General features: G+C 36.0%; 1 protein-coding gene across 4 annotated transcripts in view; it reads left to right on the top strand.

Moving 5' to 3' along the window:
* Positions 1–19,120, top strand: part of ADGRG6 (adhesion G protein-coupled receptor G6) — a gene marked incomplete at its 5' end in the record, with an annotated part of 127,638 nt that overhangs the window by 55,631 nt on the left and 52,887 nt on the right. For 2 of the 4 annotated variants that reach the window (XM_080806501.1, XM_080806503.1), the window contains 4 exons: positions 1,236–1,577; positions 3,696–4,319; positions 13,812–13,880; positions 16,129–16,212. In XM_080806501.1, coding sequence (XP_080662627.1) covers positions 1,236–1,577; positions 3,696–4,319; positions 13,812–13,880; positions 16,129–16,212 — 1,119 coding nt within the window. The remainder of the gene's footprint in view (positions 1–1,235; positions 1,578–3,695; positions 4,320–13,811; positions 13,881–16,128; positions 16,213–19,120) is intronic. The other 2 variants (XM_080806502.1, XM_080806504.1) reach the window with 1 other exon arrangement.

Here is a 19,120-nt window from a genome sequence, read left to right as displayed (position 1 = left end):
TCCTTGCATATTATCAGCTGTATTTGTAGTAACTATCATGTTTAAGAAAAATTATTGCATATTTATTTTACTCAACCCAGTAAAAGAGGGAAGACCACAAATTTTGAGTGATTTTCATTAACATGGTTAAAGTGTTTTATTGTTTTAAAGTGTATGTGTAAGTTTTATGGTAGTTTATTTATCCAGAATATTGAATAAATGAAATTACTGCCTATACTTATAGAAATATTTAAAAGAACATGAATATTAATTACCAAAGCACCACCAGACAGAAAGACAGTAGACCTCGGTGTCTCGTTCCACTGGTGACCAGGCCCTGGATGACTAATAATTGAGAAAGAATAGATTGCTTTATTTCTCTTCCTCCCTCTTACTACCGTCCGTCATTATATTATTTGTTTATCTTTGGGCCCAGAACTGACGGGTAAGAATCATTCAGACATCGACTTTGTCTTTCTTGCTGATTAATATATACTATTTAGAATAGTGCCTGGCATGTAACAGGCACTCAATAAATCTTCACTGCATGAATGAAAGAATGAGATCATCACACATGTATAGACTTAACAACTGTAATGAACACATGAGATAAGTGAAAGCATTTTAAAAACTATAAATGTTCCACACATGCAAGGTGATGCTATTTTTTTGAATTTTAGAAAAAAGTACAATCTGCCAGAAGATAACTTATTTGCTTATTTATTTTGTATTAGTAGATTTCTCTTTAAATATTTATTTCCTAAGTATTTATGTTCCTTTATGTCCATGGTTAATACTGACTTCTGTCTGCCTTTATGGTTCTGTAACTCCCTTACCCCAGTGCAGTTACTCTCGACAGCAGAGATTCTTAACCCGGGCCAGTGAACCTTTGGGAAATCCAGGGTTACCTCCTGGGGCCTCATGAACTCCCTAAAACAGTACACCACGTTTGTGGTGGCTTCTGTGGATTTGACAGAGAGTTACTGTAACTTTCATCAGATTATCTTAGAGTATATGACCCCCCAAGTTTAAGAATCATTGCTCTAAAATTTTCTCTTTTTCTTTTACCTTTTGTTCCTCTGTTTCTTCTCCCTTTTCTCCTTGAGATGGTTTCATTCTCTTTTTATTTTGCATGATTGTGTTTCAGTGTTTTAAAATGCTTCTTGTTTGATTGTGCCCAGTGTGTGGTATTCTCGGTTTATTGTATGCCTCTGATCCCCGCCCTTCTCTCTGTCTCTCTCTTGTCTGGCCAACAGTGTGGGGATGTGCCAACTGCAGGGTTGTCCTGTCCAGCCCTTCTGGGACGTTTACTTCTCCGTGCTACCCTAATGACTACCCTAACAGCCAAGCTTGCTTGTGGACCCTGCGAGCCCCCACCGGCTATATCATTCAGATAACATTTAATGATTTCGACATTGAAGAAGCTCCCAATTGCATTTATGACTCATTATCCCTTGAAAATGGAGAGAGCCAGACTAAATTTTGTGGAGCAACTGCCAAAGGCCTATCATTTAACTCAAGTGCGAATGAGATGCAAGTGTCCTTTTCAAGCGACTTTAGCATCCAGAAGAAAGGTTTCAATGCCAGCTACATCAGAGGTATGTAAACCACAGGCAGCGCCAACCTTCTGCTTTCATTTAACATGTTCTACAGTAAACACCGGGACCAGAAGACAGAGTTATGCGCTTTTATGTGAATGTGAATGATTAGGATTAGAATTTAAGGGCAAGAATCTGTTAATATTCACTGAACATTCTCATTAGCAATATACAGTTACCAGATCCAAAATCTGGTCACAGTAGAGCCAAATTTGTTTATATTGTTTATATGCAGAACATTTAAAGGCTGCTTGGAAGATATTGTAGATATTCCACAGCTAATAATTAAAAGTTGCAATGCTGACAGCTCTTCACTGAACATTTAAAATATTCCTTTTCAGAAATCATTTTATTTTAGGCTTTTAAGATGTTGCCCTTTTAAGGAACTATGCTAGGGGACAAATATAAAAAAATTAGCATATAAAATAAAAAAGAGCTATTTATAACTAAAGCTAATAAACAACATAGCCTGAGGAAAGCCCCTTAAAAATGACTAATGAAAGGAAAAAAATATTTCTTTCAAACATATTTCCCAGATTTTGGCATATTAAAGTATTTGAATAATCTCAGTCTCTCTAAAACCTCTCTTTGCTTAAGGAAAACTCAAGCTTCAAGAGTAGCTTCGGAAGTAGATGTCATGCGTGAAAGAAATGAAAGAGAAAGGCACCTTTATGAAAATGACCCTCATCATTATAAATTATATTTTTGGTGGCAGGGTTATTTACTGTTTGTGATTGACATTAGAAGCATGTGTGATTAATTGGAAAACATGCTTTGATTTTTCAAATAATGTTTTAAAAATTGTAAAATATTATAGGAAATTTGAAAATAAAAAAGAAGCAAAGTGGAATTGCCCATATATCTATAAACCAGCCATAACCACTAATAAAGTGTTGATGGACATACTTCCTTTCAGCCCTTTCAATAATATATGTAGAATATTGGGTTCCTATTACATAAATATCCCTCTGGGTAACTAGAGCTCTCAAATGCTTTGTGTTTAAAAAGCAGGCTAAAAATCCATGATTCTATTAAATTCCATCCTGGATTTTTAACTAGAATGTTTATTTTAAAATGCTTTTTTTACCATAGACCTGTTCTTGATATATATTAAAAAATATTCAAACTAGCATTCCTATGAAGCTAGCATTAAACAGAATTTTCAAGGAAACTACTTCTGTCTCAGTCAGTACATGTTTCATGGTGTCTATTACATTAACGGAGGATGAAATCCATTATATTATTTAACAATTTCACATGCGTCAGAGAGACTAGGCTAATTCATTTTATTTGGAATATATTATGCAGATAATAATAGTAATCTCTTAATAACCAGTAACATTAGTAATCAATCCTAACTATTGATTGACTTTAACAGACACTTTCCTAGCAGTTTCCGAGTATTAATTCCTATTGACCACCTGTGTGATATGTGCCATTGTCTTTCATTTTATGGATGAGCAGACTGAGGTAGAGAGTGCTGAAGTAACAGGTCCAAGGTCACACTGCATTTTGTGGAAGAGCTGTGATAGAAGTTGCACTGTCTGCCCCATTTACCTCTGCTCCTTGCTCTCCCTCAGAAAGGAGTGCAGAGACCCCGCTATAAAGGAAATATGGCAGTATTTTTACCTTTGTTCCTGAAATGGCCTGGTGATGGGGAAAATGAATAGGAAATGGGGTATCTGAAGTAGCATAGGAGTGTTTAGGAGGAGTAAAAGGCTCTTGTTAATGAAAAATAGAACTATTAGCTCTAGTGTTTCTAGTGAAACAGTAGTTTCCTTAATTTGGGTTTTTGAGGGTTTTGTTTTTTGTTTTTGTTTTGGTTTTTGTTCAGGTCCAGTATTAAAAAAAGATATTTATCATCTTGGTCGTCTCAAGCTCAAAAGTTTTGATGTGAGATCCCACCGTGATTAGAGTTAATATGGGTGGGGTTACATATTGCTGTTATTATTGGTACAAGGTGACGGGTTGGTGATAGAGAATCATGAAAGAGGGTTGATGGGGCAGAGGTCAGTCAGTCGAGAGTGGTGTGGTGGGGGTGGACATATCAGATGTTTTTTATCTCTCATTAGTTCTTATTTGAAGTTAAAACATTTTATCTGTTATTATTTTTCCTAGTTGCTGTGTCCTTAAGGAACCAGAAGGTCATTTTACCCCAGACACTAGATAGTTATCAGGTATCTGTTGCCAAAAGTGTCTCTATTCCAGAGCTCAGCGCTTTCACTCTCTGTTTTGAAGCAACCAAAATTGGCAAGGAAGACCATGAATGGATAGCTTTCTCCTACTCAAATGCATCTTTCACACAGTTGCTTAGCTTTGGAAAGGCCAAGAATGGCTACTTTATTTCTATTTCTGGCTCAAAATGCTTCCTAAACAGCGTGTTACCTGTGAAGGATAAAGAAGACATTTTCACAGAAAGCTTTGAGCAGCTCTGCATCATTTGGAATAATTCTCTGGGTTCTGTTGGTGTAAATTTCAAAAGAAACTATGAAGAAGTTCCATGCGATTCTACCATCAGTGAAGTTATTCCTGGAAATGGGAAGTTGTTGTTAGGTTCCCGGCACAATGAGATTGCCTCCCTAAAAGGGGACATTTATAACTTTCGACTCTGGAATTTTACCATGAATTCCAAAGTCCTCTCCAACCTCAGCTGCCATGTGAAAGGGAATGTGGTTGACTGGCAAAATGACTTCTGGAATATCCCCACCCTAGCTCTGAAAGCAGAAAGCAACCTAAGCTGTGGTAAGTCTGGGCATGTCCCCCCCCCCCCTTTTTAAATTACTCTATGAATGTTGGTGAACAAGAAATCGTACACATGTACCTGTGTCTATGTATGTGTGTATATATATGGGTGTGTATGTTCTTGTGTGTGTATATATGTAATTGTCATTAATGAGCTTTTGATTTTTAAAATGTTATATGCTCAGCCAAACATAGTATACATTTGATTACAAACCTTCGTTATTCAATCAAAGCTCTTGGTTCTACCATTTTAAAGTTTTCCTTATGTCACAAAATATCACACAGTTTATCACTGATGTAACAATAGTTGTAACTGTCATACCTCAAATAGAAAGGTTAACACTGGGACTGAAACAAAATAAATTAATAAGTTATTGTTTTTGATCACAAAGAGGTACAATAAAAAGCTGATCTTTATGAAATTTCCATTATGTTATTTAAATAAACCACCACCACTGAAAAGGAGCGGTATTACTCAGCCAGGATAAAATATCGAAGCTGTCCATTTTATGGAAAAATCTTTGATAATCAGAAATTATCAAAATTTTCTTTGAACTTTCTTCTCTGTTTGAAGATGAGCATTTGTTGTTTGTTTCGAATACTCGTAATAGTTGCCCTTTGAGAGACTTTGAATGTGATATTACTGGAAGTAGCTAAATGTAAAATATTTAGGAAAATAATTCCATATGACAACATTATATTAAAATAGACTTCTGGGACGCCTGGGTGACTCAGTTGGTTAAGCAGCTGCCTTCGGCTCAGGTCATGATCCTCAGCGTCCTGGGATCGAGTCCCACATCGGGCTCCTTGCTTGGCAGGGAGCCTGCTTCTCCCTCTGCCTCCATCTGCCAGTGCTCGCTCTCTCTCTCTGACAAATAAATAAAATCTTTAAAAAAAATAGACTTCTATCAAACATTCTCTATGTACCTAAGTTAATTTTGGAAGTCCTTATTTTATTACAGGACTGATTAAAATACAAAAAGTAAAGTTTCATTGTCACATAATGTAATATGACTAAATCTAAAGTGTTGATAATAACTACATTTTAGTCACAGAAATAACTTTCATTGAAAGAGGAAAGGAGGGGCGCCTGGGTGGCTCAGTGGGTTAAAGCCTCTGCCTTCGGCTCAGATCATGATCCCAGGGTCCTGGGATCGAGCCTCGCATCGGGCTCTCTGCTCAGCGGGGAGCCTGCTTCCCCCTCTCTCTCTGCCTGCCTCTCTGCCTACTTGTGATCTCTGTCTGTCAAATAAATAAAATCTTAAAAAAAAAAAAAGAGGAAAGGAGGAGTCTGATGTTAAAAAGTAATTCTCATGTGACTTTGGAGGAGATTTTTTTCAGAACTTCATTCCCAATAGTTTGAACAAAGTAGGACCCCTTTGAAGACCTGAGACCACTTCCCCATTTCCCTGACCTGTGTGTGCCCTTCTGCTCTGGGGAACTCTTGTCACCGAACTCTCAGTGTAAGTCACCCGTTCCTTCGTGTGGTCCATGGTGATCCCGCAAATGGTGAGAGGTTATGAAGTGATGCCATTTGAGGGGTATTTTCTTGTGGGTTGTTGGGCAGAGGGTAAACCACAACCATGTTGCAGAAGACGACTGCGGAACTCTATAAGATCTGATGGTGTTCCCCAGCATCCTCTCAGTCTGACTAGCTACAGAGGATGGTCAGGGACGCTTGAGAAGACTTTCACTCAGTGAAGAAATTGAGATCAAGTGTGTGTGTTTGGTGTGAGTTGGTGAACAGTGAGAGGGCAGTGATAGTCTTCTTATGTCCAGGGTAATTATTTTTGCTCTAGTGGCCTGTTTTCACCATATCTTTTGCTATTATTAAAAAGTCATAATATAGACCATTTAATAGTTGCCTTTCTATGGGGAAATATTTGAGGACTTTGGTAACCAAAAAAAAAAATTGAGTAGGTATATTAATAATTGCTAGCACTTAAATTATGTGCTTAACTTGAATATTCAGTGCATATTTTCTAGGTACTGTTTTAAGCCCTTTACACATACTCACTCTTTTCTACAACATAGACTCCTGATGTGGGTCTTATTACTAACTCCATTTTGCATATGTGAAATCTAAGGCCCAAAGAAATTAAGTAACTTATCTAGTCTCAATTAATAAGAGGCTAAGCCAGAAGGTGAACACAGGACTTTAAATTTAGAGCTATGTCTCTTACAAGAATAAATTCGACTGTCTTTTGGAATAAACCAGACTAGAAGATGGGACATACTAGAGTAGGTGAGCTAGTTCTTGCCCGGATAAGGAGTATGAAGGCCCAGGAGTGATCTGTGGGAAAACACTAGCTTTCTGGGGCATAAATATTGTATTTGTTTTAAACAAAAATCATAAGGTTTCTTTCCTGCGTTGCCTCTTAGATACATTAATGTAATAAAATGTGAGGGATGTACATGGATTGATTCCTATCTCTGGGAAATCCTCTAGACCAGGAGTTGGCAAACTAGGAAGGCCTATGGCAGGCCACCTATTGTTGTAAATAAAGTTTTATTGGAACACAGCCATGACTAAGAGGCTTTGTATTGTCTATGGCTGCCTCTTGCTACAGGGTCAGAGTTGGTGATGGTGGAAGACTGTAACATGGCCCACCATCCTAACATTTTTACTATTGGCCCTTCCAGAGAAAACTTGCTGATCCTTGAAAGTAGTCTAAAAAATCATGAGGGTCCAACCTTCTGAAGCACACACTTTGGATGACTATGGTAAAGACCTGCTAGGTCTCCAGGGGCAGGGGGAGTCAGTCAGCCCCTCAGGATCTCATTTAGCCCTCAGACATCCATGATGGTGGTAGCATTTAGTTGTTCTCTTTTATTTCTATTTGTTCCACACAATGCTTTAAAGCCATGATTTATTTCCAACATTAAAAAAATGATTTCAAATAAAAATAAATTTTTGGATTTGCTGGCAAACAAGAAACGAAGCCTGGGCTTGTCTTGCTGCCCGGCCAACACAGCTGGAGCTAGGTGGTGTTCGCTCCTCGTGAAGGGATGGGCGTTCTCCTCAGCCCTTATCGCTCTCCATATTCTTCTTTCACCAGCCCCCTTTCATCTTCAGATGGCCTTCTGGCTCCAGGAGGCATTTCTGTTTGGGAATTCCAACTTAGGCCAGTCCCTTCACTTAACATAGGGCAGGAAACTGAAACTTAAAAAAATAAATAAATAAATAAAGTAAGTGGTCAAGGCAGTTGGTGAACTAACACCCACATCTCCTGTCCCCCTTCTCCAGGATTTATATCTGGGTGTCCTCACATTTTCTTTAACACTCTCTTTAAAACTCCTTTCCCAAGGCTTAAGATTACTGGGACACATCAAACCTATGCTGGTGTAACATAGTCATCTCTACATTTTCAAAATGATTTCATTGAAAGAGTAGCACGAGTTACAGACTCGGTGGGCTTGAATTCCTTTAATTTTTATCGCAGTCTTCTTGACATTCCACAATGATGTCAAACACCCCATTCCGTGGATTCAGATATCCTGGGCTCTGTTTCAGGAGTCATCACTGGAGAGGGAGTTTCCCACTGTTCAGTCATCAGTTTTGGGAGTTGAAGAACTGGAGTCACTTATTAACTGGCAGGAAATAACCTGTGAGAGAGGATATCTAAGCTTGTTAGCTAAGCCGAACTTTCTTTTTTTTTTTTTTTAAGATTTTATTTATTTATTTGATAGAAAGAGATGACAAGTAGGCAGAGAAGCAGGCAGAGAGAGAGGAGGAAGCAGGCTCCCTGCCGAGCAGAGAGCCCGATGCGGGGCTCGATCCCAGCACCCCGAGACCATGACCTGAGCCGAAGGCAGAGGCTTTAACCCACTGAGCCACCCAGGCGCCCCTAAGCTGAACTTTCAACAAGTAAAAAATAGTTTACTCTGTTAACATTTTAACCTTTCTTTTTTTTTTTCCTGGAACATTTGGCTTACTGTTTATCACAACAGTAGTTTTCAAAAACTAATGATCAGTACAGTAACCAATGGGAAAATAGAATTTCATGCCTAACATTCCATGGGACTGACAATGTCTGTTAAATATGACCTTTAATTCCAGAATCAACTTGTGGTGGAAGAATGAATAGATTTTCCAAATGTCTGTTGCTGAGTAAATTATGATATGAAAATTAAGATGGTAAAACAGAACAGATTATACTAACATTAAAACATCCTGTCATTTGTTTCAAATAGTAAATATCCTAGCCTTAATAAAAATCAATGTTATTAATTAATGTTTCAACAATTTCAGATTTAGACTCTTTTTTTTTCCTACACTATTCTAAGCCTTGTGAGGAACTATATCTTAATTAAGAAATTTTAGCAGGCTTGTTTTTTTTTTTTTAAACACAGTTAATCTTGTCTGTTTTTTTTTCAGAAACACTTTATTTAGCAGTAATTCTTTTTCATTTTATAGCATCATTCTTTTTCTTAGAATTTTTATTTTATAATTTTATTTTATTAAGCATATTTTATTTACCCAATTTTATTAAACATATTCAGTTTTATGACCTCCATAGATAGACAGTTTTCCTAGTGAGTGGACTCTTTAATTATAACTGCAAGTATTTGCCTGTGTTATGTTTCAAGTTTAGGTACTGGCTAATGTCCATCAGTTTTCACAAAGAACAAATAGTGCCTTCTATACGAGTTTTATTTATTTTCCTGATGACTGATCTTTCCTGAGGAGTGGTACAGTATAACCCAATAAACAGTCCAAGCTCAAACAAACTACATTTATTTAACAAAATTTATTAAACACTTCCATTTATGAACCACTTTTGGTTGTAGAGATAAGACACAATTCGTAAGTACCCAACTTTTTTGTCATTCTTTTCTAGAAATTTTTGGATTTGTACTGACTTTTATTTTCACTTCCAAATTTTTGTTCCTAATTACCAAGGCTTCATCAACTCTTGGATTCCTACCCTTTCACTGTCAATTGTTACAGTTCTGTCCTTCACAGCCATAAAATTGTGACTCACTATTGGCTCCTTCATTCATCCCTAAAAAAATTATTGAGTGTAGCATTTTTAGATAAATGAATTCTTTTTTAAATAATAAAATCAGGAAAAAATTATTTTATCTTTACAGAGGACTTTATACTTTGAAGATGCCCCAAACTCTTTATGAGAATAAAGGGGTCCAGAAATAATGTTAAGTATATTTATGAAAAATTATAAAATTCATTTTAATAATAACTGCAAAGAGAGAATTGAAAGCAATTATTTTTTTTTCTCATTATTGCCACTCGCTGTGAGGATTTGGCTATTATTTGGATTATCATTATGTAGAATATAAGATAAGTTCTTGGCTACACATCAGTCTTTTTTTACCACAACCTGTGTAAATAGTGACTCCTTTCAGTGGCAAGATTTTGGAAGGACAACAGATAGAGAACAGAGATTAACAAGTTCGCACCCTTTCATCACCTGTTCATTTTCAGTGACTACATCTTGCAAGGAAACTCAGCACAAAATTTTACAGTTAATATTAAAACCTTTAAAAACCTTTGTGGTAGCCACAAACATCAATGAACATACATAGGTCACATTCCGAATATAATCCCTTGATAATAATTATATTATGATCCAGGAAAGAAAATCATCTCTTCTTCCTTAACAATCTGGTTCATAAATATGTCCACCTAGGAAAACTGATGCTAGAATGACTTTTTTTATGCAGATACGCTGAAAATGGAACTGGGTAGAAATAAAAAGTTTGTGTATACTTTGTATATTTTATGTATTTGTTTATGTAACTTGGTGTATTTGTAATAAAGCTTTCATTTATCAATATAATTTCCTGCTAATTACATTTGTCACTTGTGAAGCATCTGGGTGGTTCTGTCAGTTAAGGGTCTGACACTTCGTTTCAGCTCAGGTCCTGATCTCAGGGTCATGGGATTGAGCCCCATGTCGGGCTCCCCTCTCAATGCAGAGTCTGCTTGTTCCTCTCCCTCTGCTCCTCCCCTGACTCTTTCTTTCTCTCTAATAAATAAATAAACAAATAAATAAACAAATAATAAACTCTTAAAATTAAAAAAAATTAATTTGTCACTTATACTTACACCATGTAGTCTCCAGATCTAATTTCTGTTTCTGTATCAAATCATCATAAAACATTGTTTATTCAGTGTTTATAATGCAGTATCAATTTGCTACAGTCTAAGTACCCAAAAAAGAGCAACCAATAATTTAAATATTGAGAAGTATTATAATTTCCTGTGACAGGGGTGTCCCATATTGAAATTTATTCTTGTTATCATACAATGACACTTGTTACTATACAATAAATGTATAATTGTTACCATACAATGAATATTAAAAAAATTATTAAGTATCATGCTCTAAATCATAACTCTTCTGATTCTTTCCTCATTTCCACCTTAACATACTGCACTGGAAGTGTAGTTAGTCTAGAAACTTCTTTCCCACACCATCTCCTTATCTCTCTTTGTCTTCCAGAGATATTGTATCAGTGCCAGAAAGGCCTAAGGAACCTTTGACAGCCAGCATTGTGTGTAATTTGAGAAGCACAGGAACTCCATCCAAGGATCTTTCTCTCTCCCTTATGTTGCAGTGGCTGACATTTCCTCATTTTGAGTTTTGAAGCCTTTTTAATTTTCAGAAATTCCTCACTAAAATATAAGTACCTCACAGAGAAGTAAGGGTCTACAAAAAGGGGTCATAAGTTAAGTAAGATGAGAAAGAACAGTGGACAGAAACTTTGACCGTAAAATTCTGCCTCAGTCCTGACCAGGCAAGCTTCAACTTCTGCCTCCTCAGATGCCCTTTTCCACAGTACGCTTGTCTAAGTTTCCAGCCTTTCAAACTCACCCTTCCTGTCTCTGCTTTCTTTCATAGCCAGGCTTCCTTTTCTTGCAATCACTTCTCAAATGGTGCTCGTGAGTTCATCACTCCCACGCTACTGAAACTAATTCCTCTACAGTTACCACCAAAATTCCAATGCAGAGTTAAAGGTCTTCTTGGTTTTGACCATTCTTGACCATTTTAGTATACTTGATATGGCCACACCTTCTGTGAAACTTTCTTCACTTAAATTCTATAAAGCCACCTTCTACAAGAACTCTTTTTACTTCTCAGATTTAGAGCTCTTTAAAAAAATAATATGATATTTGAAAATAGGAGTATCTGTGGTTCCATCAAATCTCCACTCTAGCTCGAGCGATCCCAGACACATCTATAGATTTTGCAGCATTTTTTCTTGGCTAGATCTCTTACAAAAACCCATGTACCTGCCCATATATCCAGATGTCACACAAGCACCTCAGTTCCCATTACTGGACTTACTCATCCCACCCTACCTAAGTCTACTGTTCTTTTAGTATTTCCTCTTTCCTTCTATGATATCATTATGTACCAATTTCTCAAGCTGGAAACCAGAAAAATATGCCCTTGTCTTCTATTTCTTTCTCTCTTCTCCGATTAGTTACTAAATATTGTACATTCTATCTTTGGATGTCTTATATCCATTTCTTTCTTGTCATCCTCATTGTATTCATGATATCAAGCGTGAATTAATAATATTATTTATTCTTATTATATATTCCCTTTTAGTTGGCCCTGGAGCCTCAAAATTGATTTCAGATTTAAATCTAATTTTCTCACTTACTTTCCTTTCATATTTTCCCTTTCCTCTAAGAAAGAGTTCAAAATGCTATCATTCATGATGTATCCAGAACTGTACTTGGTAAAGATTGAGTACCCACCTACTATGTGTGTGGGATATGCCATTGGAAGAGTCCTACCACTCATGGTGCCAATATTCTTTTTTTTTTTTTTTTTTTTTTTTTTTTTTTTTTAAAGATTTTATTTATTTATTTGACAGACAGAGATCACAAGTAGGCAGAGAGGCAGGCAGAGAGAGAGGAGGAAGCAGGCTCCCTGCTGAGCAGAGAGCCCGATGTGGGACTCGATCCCAGGACCCTGGGATCATGACCTGAGCCGAAAGCAGAGGCTTTAACCCACTGAGCCACTCAGGTTCCCTCATGGTGCCAATATTCTATAAGACCCTCCACTAGTATCCATTACCTATATATCCGATCACTATACTCTACTCCAGTAATGCCATGTCTCCCAGGTTCTCAGAACTTTTCACTCCCATCTTGGTGTATATTTCAGTAATTCTGTTTGCTAGGACTATCCATCTCTAATCTTTTGTCCCTACATCAGTATAGTGATATTACTTTCCTTCTTTGGACTGGATTCTCTTTCCCCCTTCTCACCAAGCTGCTAATTATACCCTCCTTTGAGCCACTGAGTACTTACAACATTGAGAGAACTGTGATTCTATCTCCCATCCTGACGGCAGTGACATTGTCTTAGAGCGTTATTCTAGCCTGTGTGCTTCACACATTAAACAGTGATTACTTTTTTTTTTTTTTTGAATGGACATGTGAATGTCTATGATGAGGGTTTCTGGCCAGGTAACTTCATAGACCTGCCTGTAGAGTTGGGTTTTTCTGAAGTAACATTTCTTCCTTGGGCTTAGGTGCCTGAGGCAGTTGAGAATGAAGAAGTCATGATTCATCAGATGCTGTTAAAAACTGTTGGGAGGCTTTCTGCTTATGCACATCAATTACCTAATTAGACATCTTTTGTTAGATCATGTACCTGCTCTGCCTTCATGTACTATTCCCACAGGACAGTTTGGAAAATGTTTAAATATTAGACTGGAATCACTGTTATAGAAATGTCCTTTTAAAATCAAATACATGTATTTGTGCACGTGTGTGCATATATAAATATTTGTATTTATTCCTCTGTCTTTCTGCGTAGTGCAGGTGCTTTGTGATAAGTTTAGCACATCTTCCCCAGACTCAACCTGTTGATGAAAGTCTGTTAACTGTCAGGGAGATTTAATGTAACAGAGAAAATCCTTTATCCTACTAGGAAGCCAGCTCTACACTGTTTCTTGCAGAGGATGAGTCAGAAAAAAAAAAAAAAAAGAAATAAAAAGACACAGAGACCAACTTGAAGCCACAGGAACATATTTCTGGAATTGCAAATGGCATATGCTGGTGCCTGTGAACCAAAAATATGCATTTTATGAATATTAATAATATCTAAGTTTACTTTTGAAACTTATCTTTGATGTTTATATTACTTTATTTATATGAATTTTTACCAGAGCTTTGTAATTTGTTCTGTGTAATGGCCCCGGATTTTTTACACAAACTTTAATGGGAAGTAGCACTTCTTTTCATTTCATGTGTGGATAGACAATAAATTGAGTTGAAGATTTTGAGGGAAATTTCAATAACCTGATTTTACACTTGTGGAAACGAAGACACAAAGACCTTAAGAGACTTCTTGATGTTGGAGTATTATTGATGGACTCTTCTAGGGCTGCTCTCATTATGCCAACCATAAGATTCATGGGCATTTTGGTGTTTGTTTTTTTTTTTTTTTGAAGATAATGTCATTAAATCATCAATTAAACTTGTATAATTCCTCTGTGTTGATCAAGGTTCCTACCTGATCCCACTCCGGGCAGCAGAACTAGCCAGCTGTGCCGATTTGGGGACCCTCTGCCAAGGTAGGGAGCCAACATCGTCCTCTGGAGTCTGTTTCCTACTTGCTGTTTTGGATAATGGGGTTGTAATTGTTTTGATTATTATCTTAATTTTCACTTGAGAAGCCAGAAACCAGCAAAACAGAAGAATTTCTGGATGTGTTTTAGTTGTGTGGGTGCACAGAACATACACTGTGGAGAAAGAATGCATTCACATGCTGGGTGACCATTTTCCACAAAGGACTGGGTTTTTAAATGTGAATGATTATATGTTATTAAACAAGGATTTATTTCATTTTTCCTCTTTTTATTCTCAAAAGTATTGCAAAGATCCTGTATAAATATAGTCATGCAGTATTTTGAAAAGGTATTCATGTGTAAAAAAAATAAGGGGAAAATGAAGTTAAATATTCAGTTAAGCTTGAGACAAGACCATAAGGCAGTTCATGGTGTACAATACAACTTAAATATTAAGATAAAATTAGTTATATTAAACTAATCTTAATGTAATTATATTATTATAATGCACAATGACTATATTATGGCCAATATTCCAGTTATAAATTATGTACTAAATAGTTGCATGCAAATAATATATAATTAAAGTTTTAAAATAATAAGTATTTTGCTTTAATTTTACCATTGTTCCTCCTAATTACTTATGACCCATTTTCATCCATTTATTCTATTAAATATTTCTTTACGAAGTAACATGTTCTATGTGCCACATTAAGAATCATGACAATGCCTTTTGAAAAAGCTGGATCTCTTATTAGAAGCATCATATCCTGAAAGTGACCGGGGTTAGAAGTGTTTCTAAGTAGTAACCTAAGCTCTCTTCTGTGGTTCTAGTGTGGGAGTAGTCAGGAAGAAGGGATGTAATTCAGTATTATGTTTCCTTCTTTTCTGAGACAGTATTTCTCGTTATTATTACTGATGAATGATCTATGAAAATAAAGTCATTACAGAATTTCCATGAACTCACTCTAGTTTTGAAATAGTTAAATGTAATAGTAAGAAACCTCAATTTTGCTTAGTTCGAGATCTGAAGGGTGTGTTGTTTTCTTTTAATCTGAGACGACTATATTCCTGATTCCACAGATCAAAGACCAAATGCCCAGCAATTCCCCTTCCCCATGTCCTAAATGGCCAAAAAGCATTTTTAAATTCATTGATGTATTTTGCATTAAGATAAATATAATTGTTTATAATTTTAAAAAAAGAAAAACTTCAAAAAGAATACTTTGGAATGGAAAACTATCTTAGTTAAGGATGTATATTTTGAATCAAAGAATTTCACTTTTAGAAGGCAATCATAATCATAAGCACTCAATGCATAATCAAGTAAATGTCTTAAATTTAGGTAATATTTTAAAAATTGAGATATATAACAAGTGGCCATTGTAAAGCAGACATGCTAACTGCTCCACTATGGGACCGCGTAATGGTCATTGTGCATATGAATGTACATCTAGTACAAGCATACTCCTAAGATAAACTAAAGGGATATTGTGTGTATGGTTATTTTATTACCTATACAGCTCTTCCAGAATCCCTTAGAAAGATAATAAAGCATTCCATAAGGGTTTAATCTTTGAAAGTTTTAATAGTATAAGAAGCATAGCTATGACATAATGCCTTGAAAAGGTCTCCCCTGTAAGGCTTGTTCTTATGAAATCCATTTTATCCATCAACATTTAGTAGAGTTATTGGGATCTGTAAATGATTCTACACAGTTATATTCTATATAGTCTATACATTTCATTCTTTTGTTTTTCTTTACATTTATCTTCTCAAGGAGAAATACGTTTTCCTCGGAGACTTTATTTCTCTAGTCTCAGTGGAAGACTAACTTAGTTTAGATAATTTCTCAAACTGATAGGTGCAATACAGACTGCCTTCTCTAAACTTTTCTTTTTACAAACTTTGGAAATTGAGTTCTAGAAAGATTTACTAATTCACTATGTGGTCATCAGTCTGTTACAGGCAGACCTGGGTCTAGAATCTCAATGTTCTTCCTCCTTTTCCTTGGTACCAGCTCCATGCTCTTGCACAATGTGACCCCAAAGGCCATATGAAGTGATTCTTAATGTGCCATAGGAAGCATTGCTTCATTTTATGCATTGTAACCCTAGAGTCTGTTGTATTTAGTAGCAAGAAATGGTTTCTATTCCTCCCCTGTATATTTTCATGCATTAATTGTAGATTGCTCATCCAAATTAACTGTCATGTGCTCCTTGCAAAATTACATCTTTCTCATCTTTATTACCAGCTACTGTAGACTCTCCTAGTACTACACCACCCACTGTCACCACTAACATGCCTGTTACTAATAGAATCGCTAAGCAAAGCAATGGTAAGAAATCATTACCTTTTTTATTTGTAGTATGTCTGATGTGATAAAAAATTGTCTTCTAAGAGTGGAAAATCTAATGTTCAAACAAAATTTCTGTTATTGGACTCAATCGGTACATTTATACATTTGTAAAGATTAGTAAGAGAAATAAATATCACGACTCCCTTGAGTTCCTTATTCTAATGACCGGTGGTATGAGTACATTTCCAGTACTACTCTTGTCCACTTTTAGCAAAAACTGCTTTCAAAGGAAGCATTAAGAGAAAAACATTTAATTAAAAGGGATTAATTTGCTTTATACTAGATATCTGATAAAGTATTCATGGTATTTTGTCAGATTATACTCTTCAGGAAACCAGTTTCTTAAAGAATTTTATAATTTCAAAAAAACTAAATTATGTTAGTAATGTAATTTCTCACTGAAACTGACTTTAAGTGTTCATGATATTTAGATCTATTTATATGATAATACTTTGCTCTCCGTTTTTATTTGTTGAAGAATAATGGTTAGAATGTGATTGCATATCAACTAAGTCAATTTTCGGTTGATGAAATTTCAGTTTAAGTGTCAATACTTCTTGCCTCTTTTTCCACATATACTCTTCTATTTATATTTTTTGTAGTTTGTAAATAGGGCAGATATATGAGATGCAGAAATGAGCAGGGAAGATGCCAGGTAACGGGTGTTATTATTTAGTCTGCCACCTATATGGACTACATAGCCTTGGTAATTCAGAGTAAATGGTTTAAGTCTCTCCTAGAAAAGAGAAATTCCAATCAGGTGACCACACCATTGCCTTGCCTACAGTAATATTCTCAAATATGAGCTATTAGAAACAAAGGAATTTTCTCAACCCCAATCATTTAACTTGTGAGGCCAAAACATCTGTAATATATCACCAGGGACCAAAACCCAGAGAAAAGAAACCCACATAGTTCATTTTTTCTTTGTCTTCAGGGGTTACACCAACTTCCTCTGTGAGGACATTTAAATTGGAAGTATGGAATATTTTACATGCAACATAGATATAAATTTCACTAGGGTTATAAAGACATCGATTCAGGGAAGTGTTTATGGTTATTCTGGTAGTTACACCAAGGAGATTTATGACGGGGCAAACATTCCAGCAACCCCCAGGAAAGCAGCAGCAGCTGACGTTCCCAGTGCATATTTCACATGGACTGCAGCCAGTGGATGGGAATATTATAATTCTAACTAAGTATTTCGCTCTTTGTATGAATATACAAAGAGCCTCTGTGGCATTCTCCCTCTAGGACGGGCACATCCTCTACTGCCCAAGAACGTTTATACGATGCTTCAGAGTCCTTGACTTGGTGGAGTGGAGCTGTATTCACTCAATCATGTAATTTCTGACATTCTTGAAGAGAGCCTTGTTCAGCCATCTCTCTCTGCGTCATAACCTTCATTGGAGTTTCAACAAAGCAAGCAAATGTTAGACTCGGTTAAAATGGCTTGACTTGACTACATTAAAGGGAAAAATGCAATTTAGATGATTCTTGATTAAAAAAAAAAGTAATCCTAGCATTTAAAATTACTTCACAGTCATTACGTGGTAGAAATATTCTCAAAATTGTGTATTCAAATATGCGTCCTATCAGAATACTTTTTGCCACATCCTTGAAACATCTGTACTATTGGTTTAATAGTTTTAAATCTAAATTGACTCACGTTTTTATCTAAACATTCACATTTATATGGGAAAATCGATATTGCTCTTGTAAAATCAGTAGTTTGTTGTAAAACAGAAATGAAAAGCAAGAATAAGTGTAATGAAAACAATGTTATTGAATTTTCCCTATATCCTATTGCTTTCTCGTATCTCTATGCCTGAAGACTTCATTATCTTTTTAAAAAAGAGAGAGTTAACAAAGAGTTAGAGACAGACTATCATCTAATTAATATTTTTTCTTTGATGTAGTCAAATTAGAAATAATTGGAAAGAAAATTACTTGTTCACCTTGTGAATAAGTGGGATTTAACGTCATGTCCTAGACTATCTAAGTCATTTATATACTGTCAGCAATTCCAGATACACTTTTCTTATTCCTTGGGAAACTCACTCAGGCTTACAATCTGATATATTAGAAAATCCTGTTTTATTATTCACTGTAAGAAAGATAGGCACAACTATCAAATTTGTCATCTAACTTATCCAGTCCTTTAAATTCTGGCTTGTTGAAGAGTTTTGCTGGGTCTATCAGTGGTGATATGCTGGTGTGGAGAGGGGTGGGGGTTGTGACTGTTTGATAATCAGACATATTTCTTCAGTGTATCCATAAAATTTCTTTTCCTAAACTTTATGAAGTATTCCTGTTTCTCTATGGAAAGTTCTTTTTGTTATCTTCAATATGGCTTGTATCTGTTACCTCAGTTTGTATGCTAGGAAAATCATATCTTTAAGTTATTTTTCATAAACAGATATTTCAATATGGGATGGATAATCTAGGTATTCCCACAAATAACTTTTGAGCCTTTTCCATTGCACTCTTAAGGAGTGCTCTTGGGCCAATTATTATTTGCATACCAAATTGTGCTTTCTGTGCTTGAATCATCACTCCAGTGCTACTGAGTATTAAATCTTGTGGGGTCAACACAAGTAACCCAAGTAAGGGAATAACTCCATTAGTCTTTATTATTGTTCTAAAAATCTAGCTTACATGTATTAATTACGTCACTGCTTCCAAACTGTTTTTTTTTTTAAGATTTTATTTATTTATTTGACAGAGAGAGAGAGATCACAAGTAGCCAGAGAGGCAGGCAGAGAGAGAGAGGAAAACAGGCTCGCTGCTGAGCAGAGAGCCCGATGCAGGGCTCGATCCCAGGACCCTGGGATCATGACCTGAGCCAAAGGGAGAGGCTTTAACCCACTGAGCAACCCAGGCACCC

The sequence above is a fragment of the Martes martes genome, assembly GCF_963455335.1.
Source record: "Martes martes genome assembly, chromosome: 6".
NCBI classification, from domain to species: Eukaryota; Metazoa; Chordata; class Mammalia; order Carnivora; family Mustelidae; genus Martes; species Martes martes.
The sequence above is the reverse complement of the archived record's forward strand: the minus strand, read 5'-3'. Positions and strand labels throughout refer to the sequence as shown.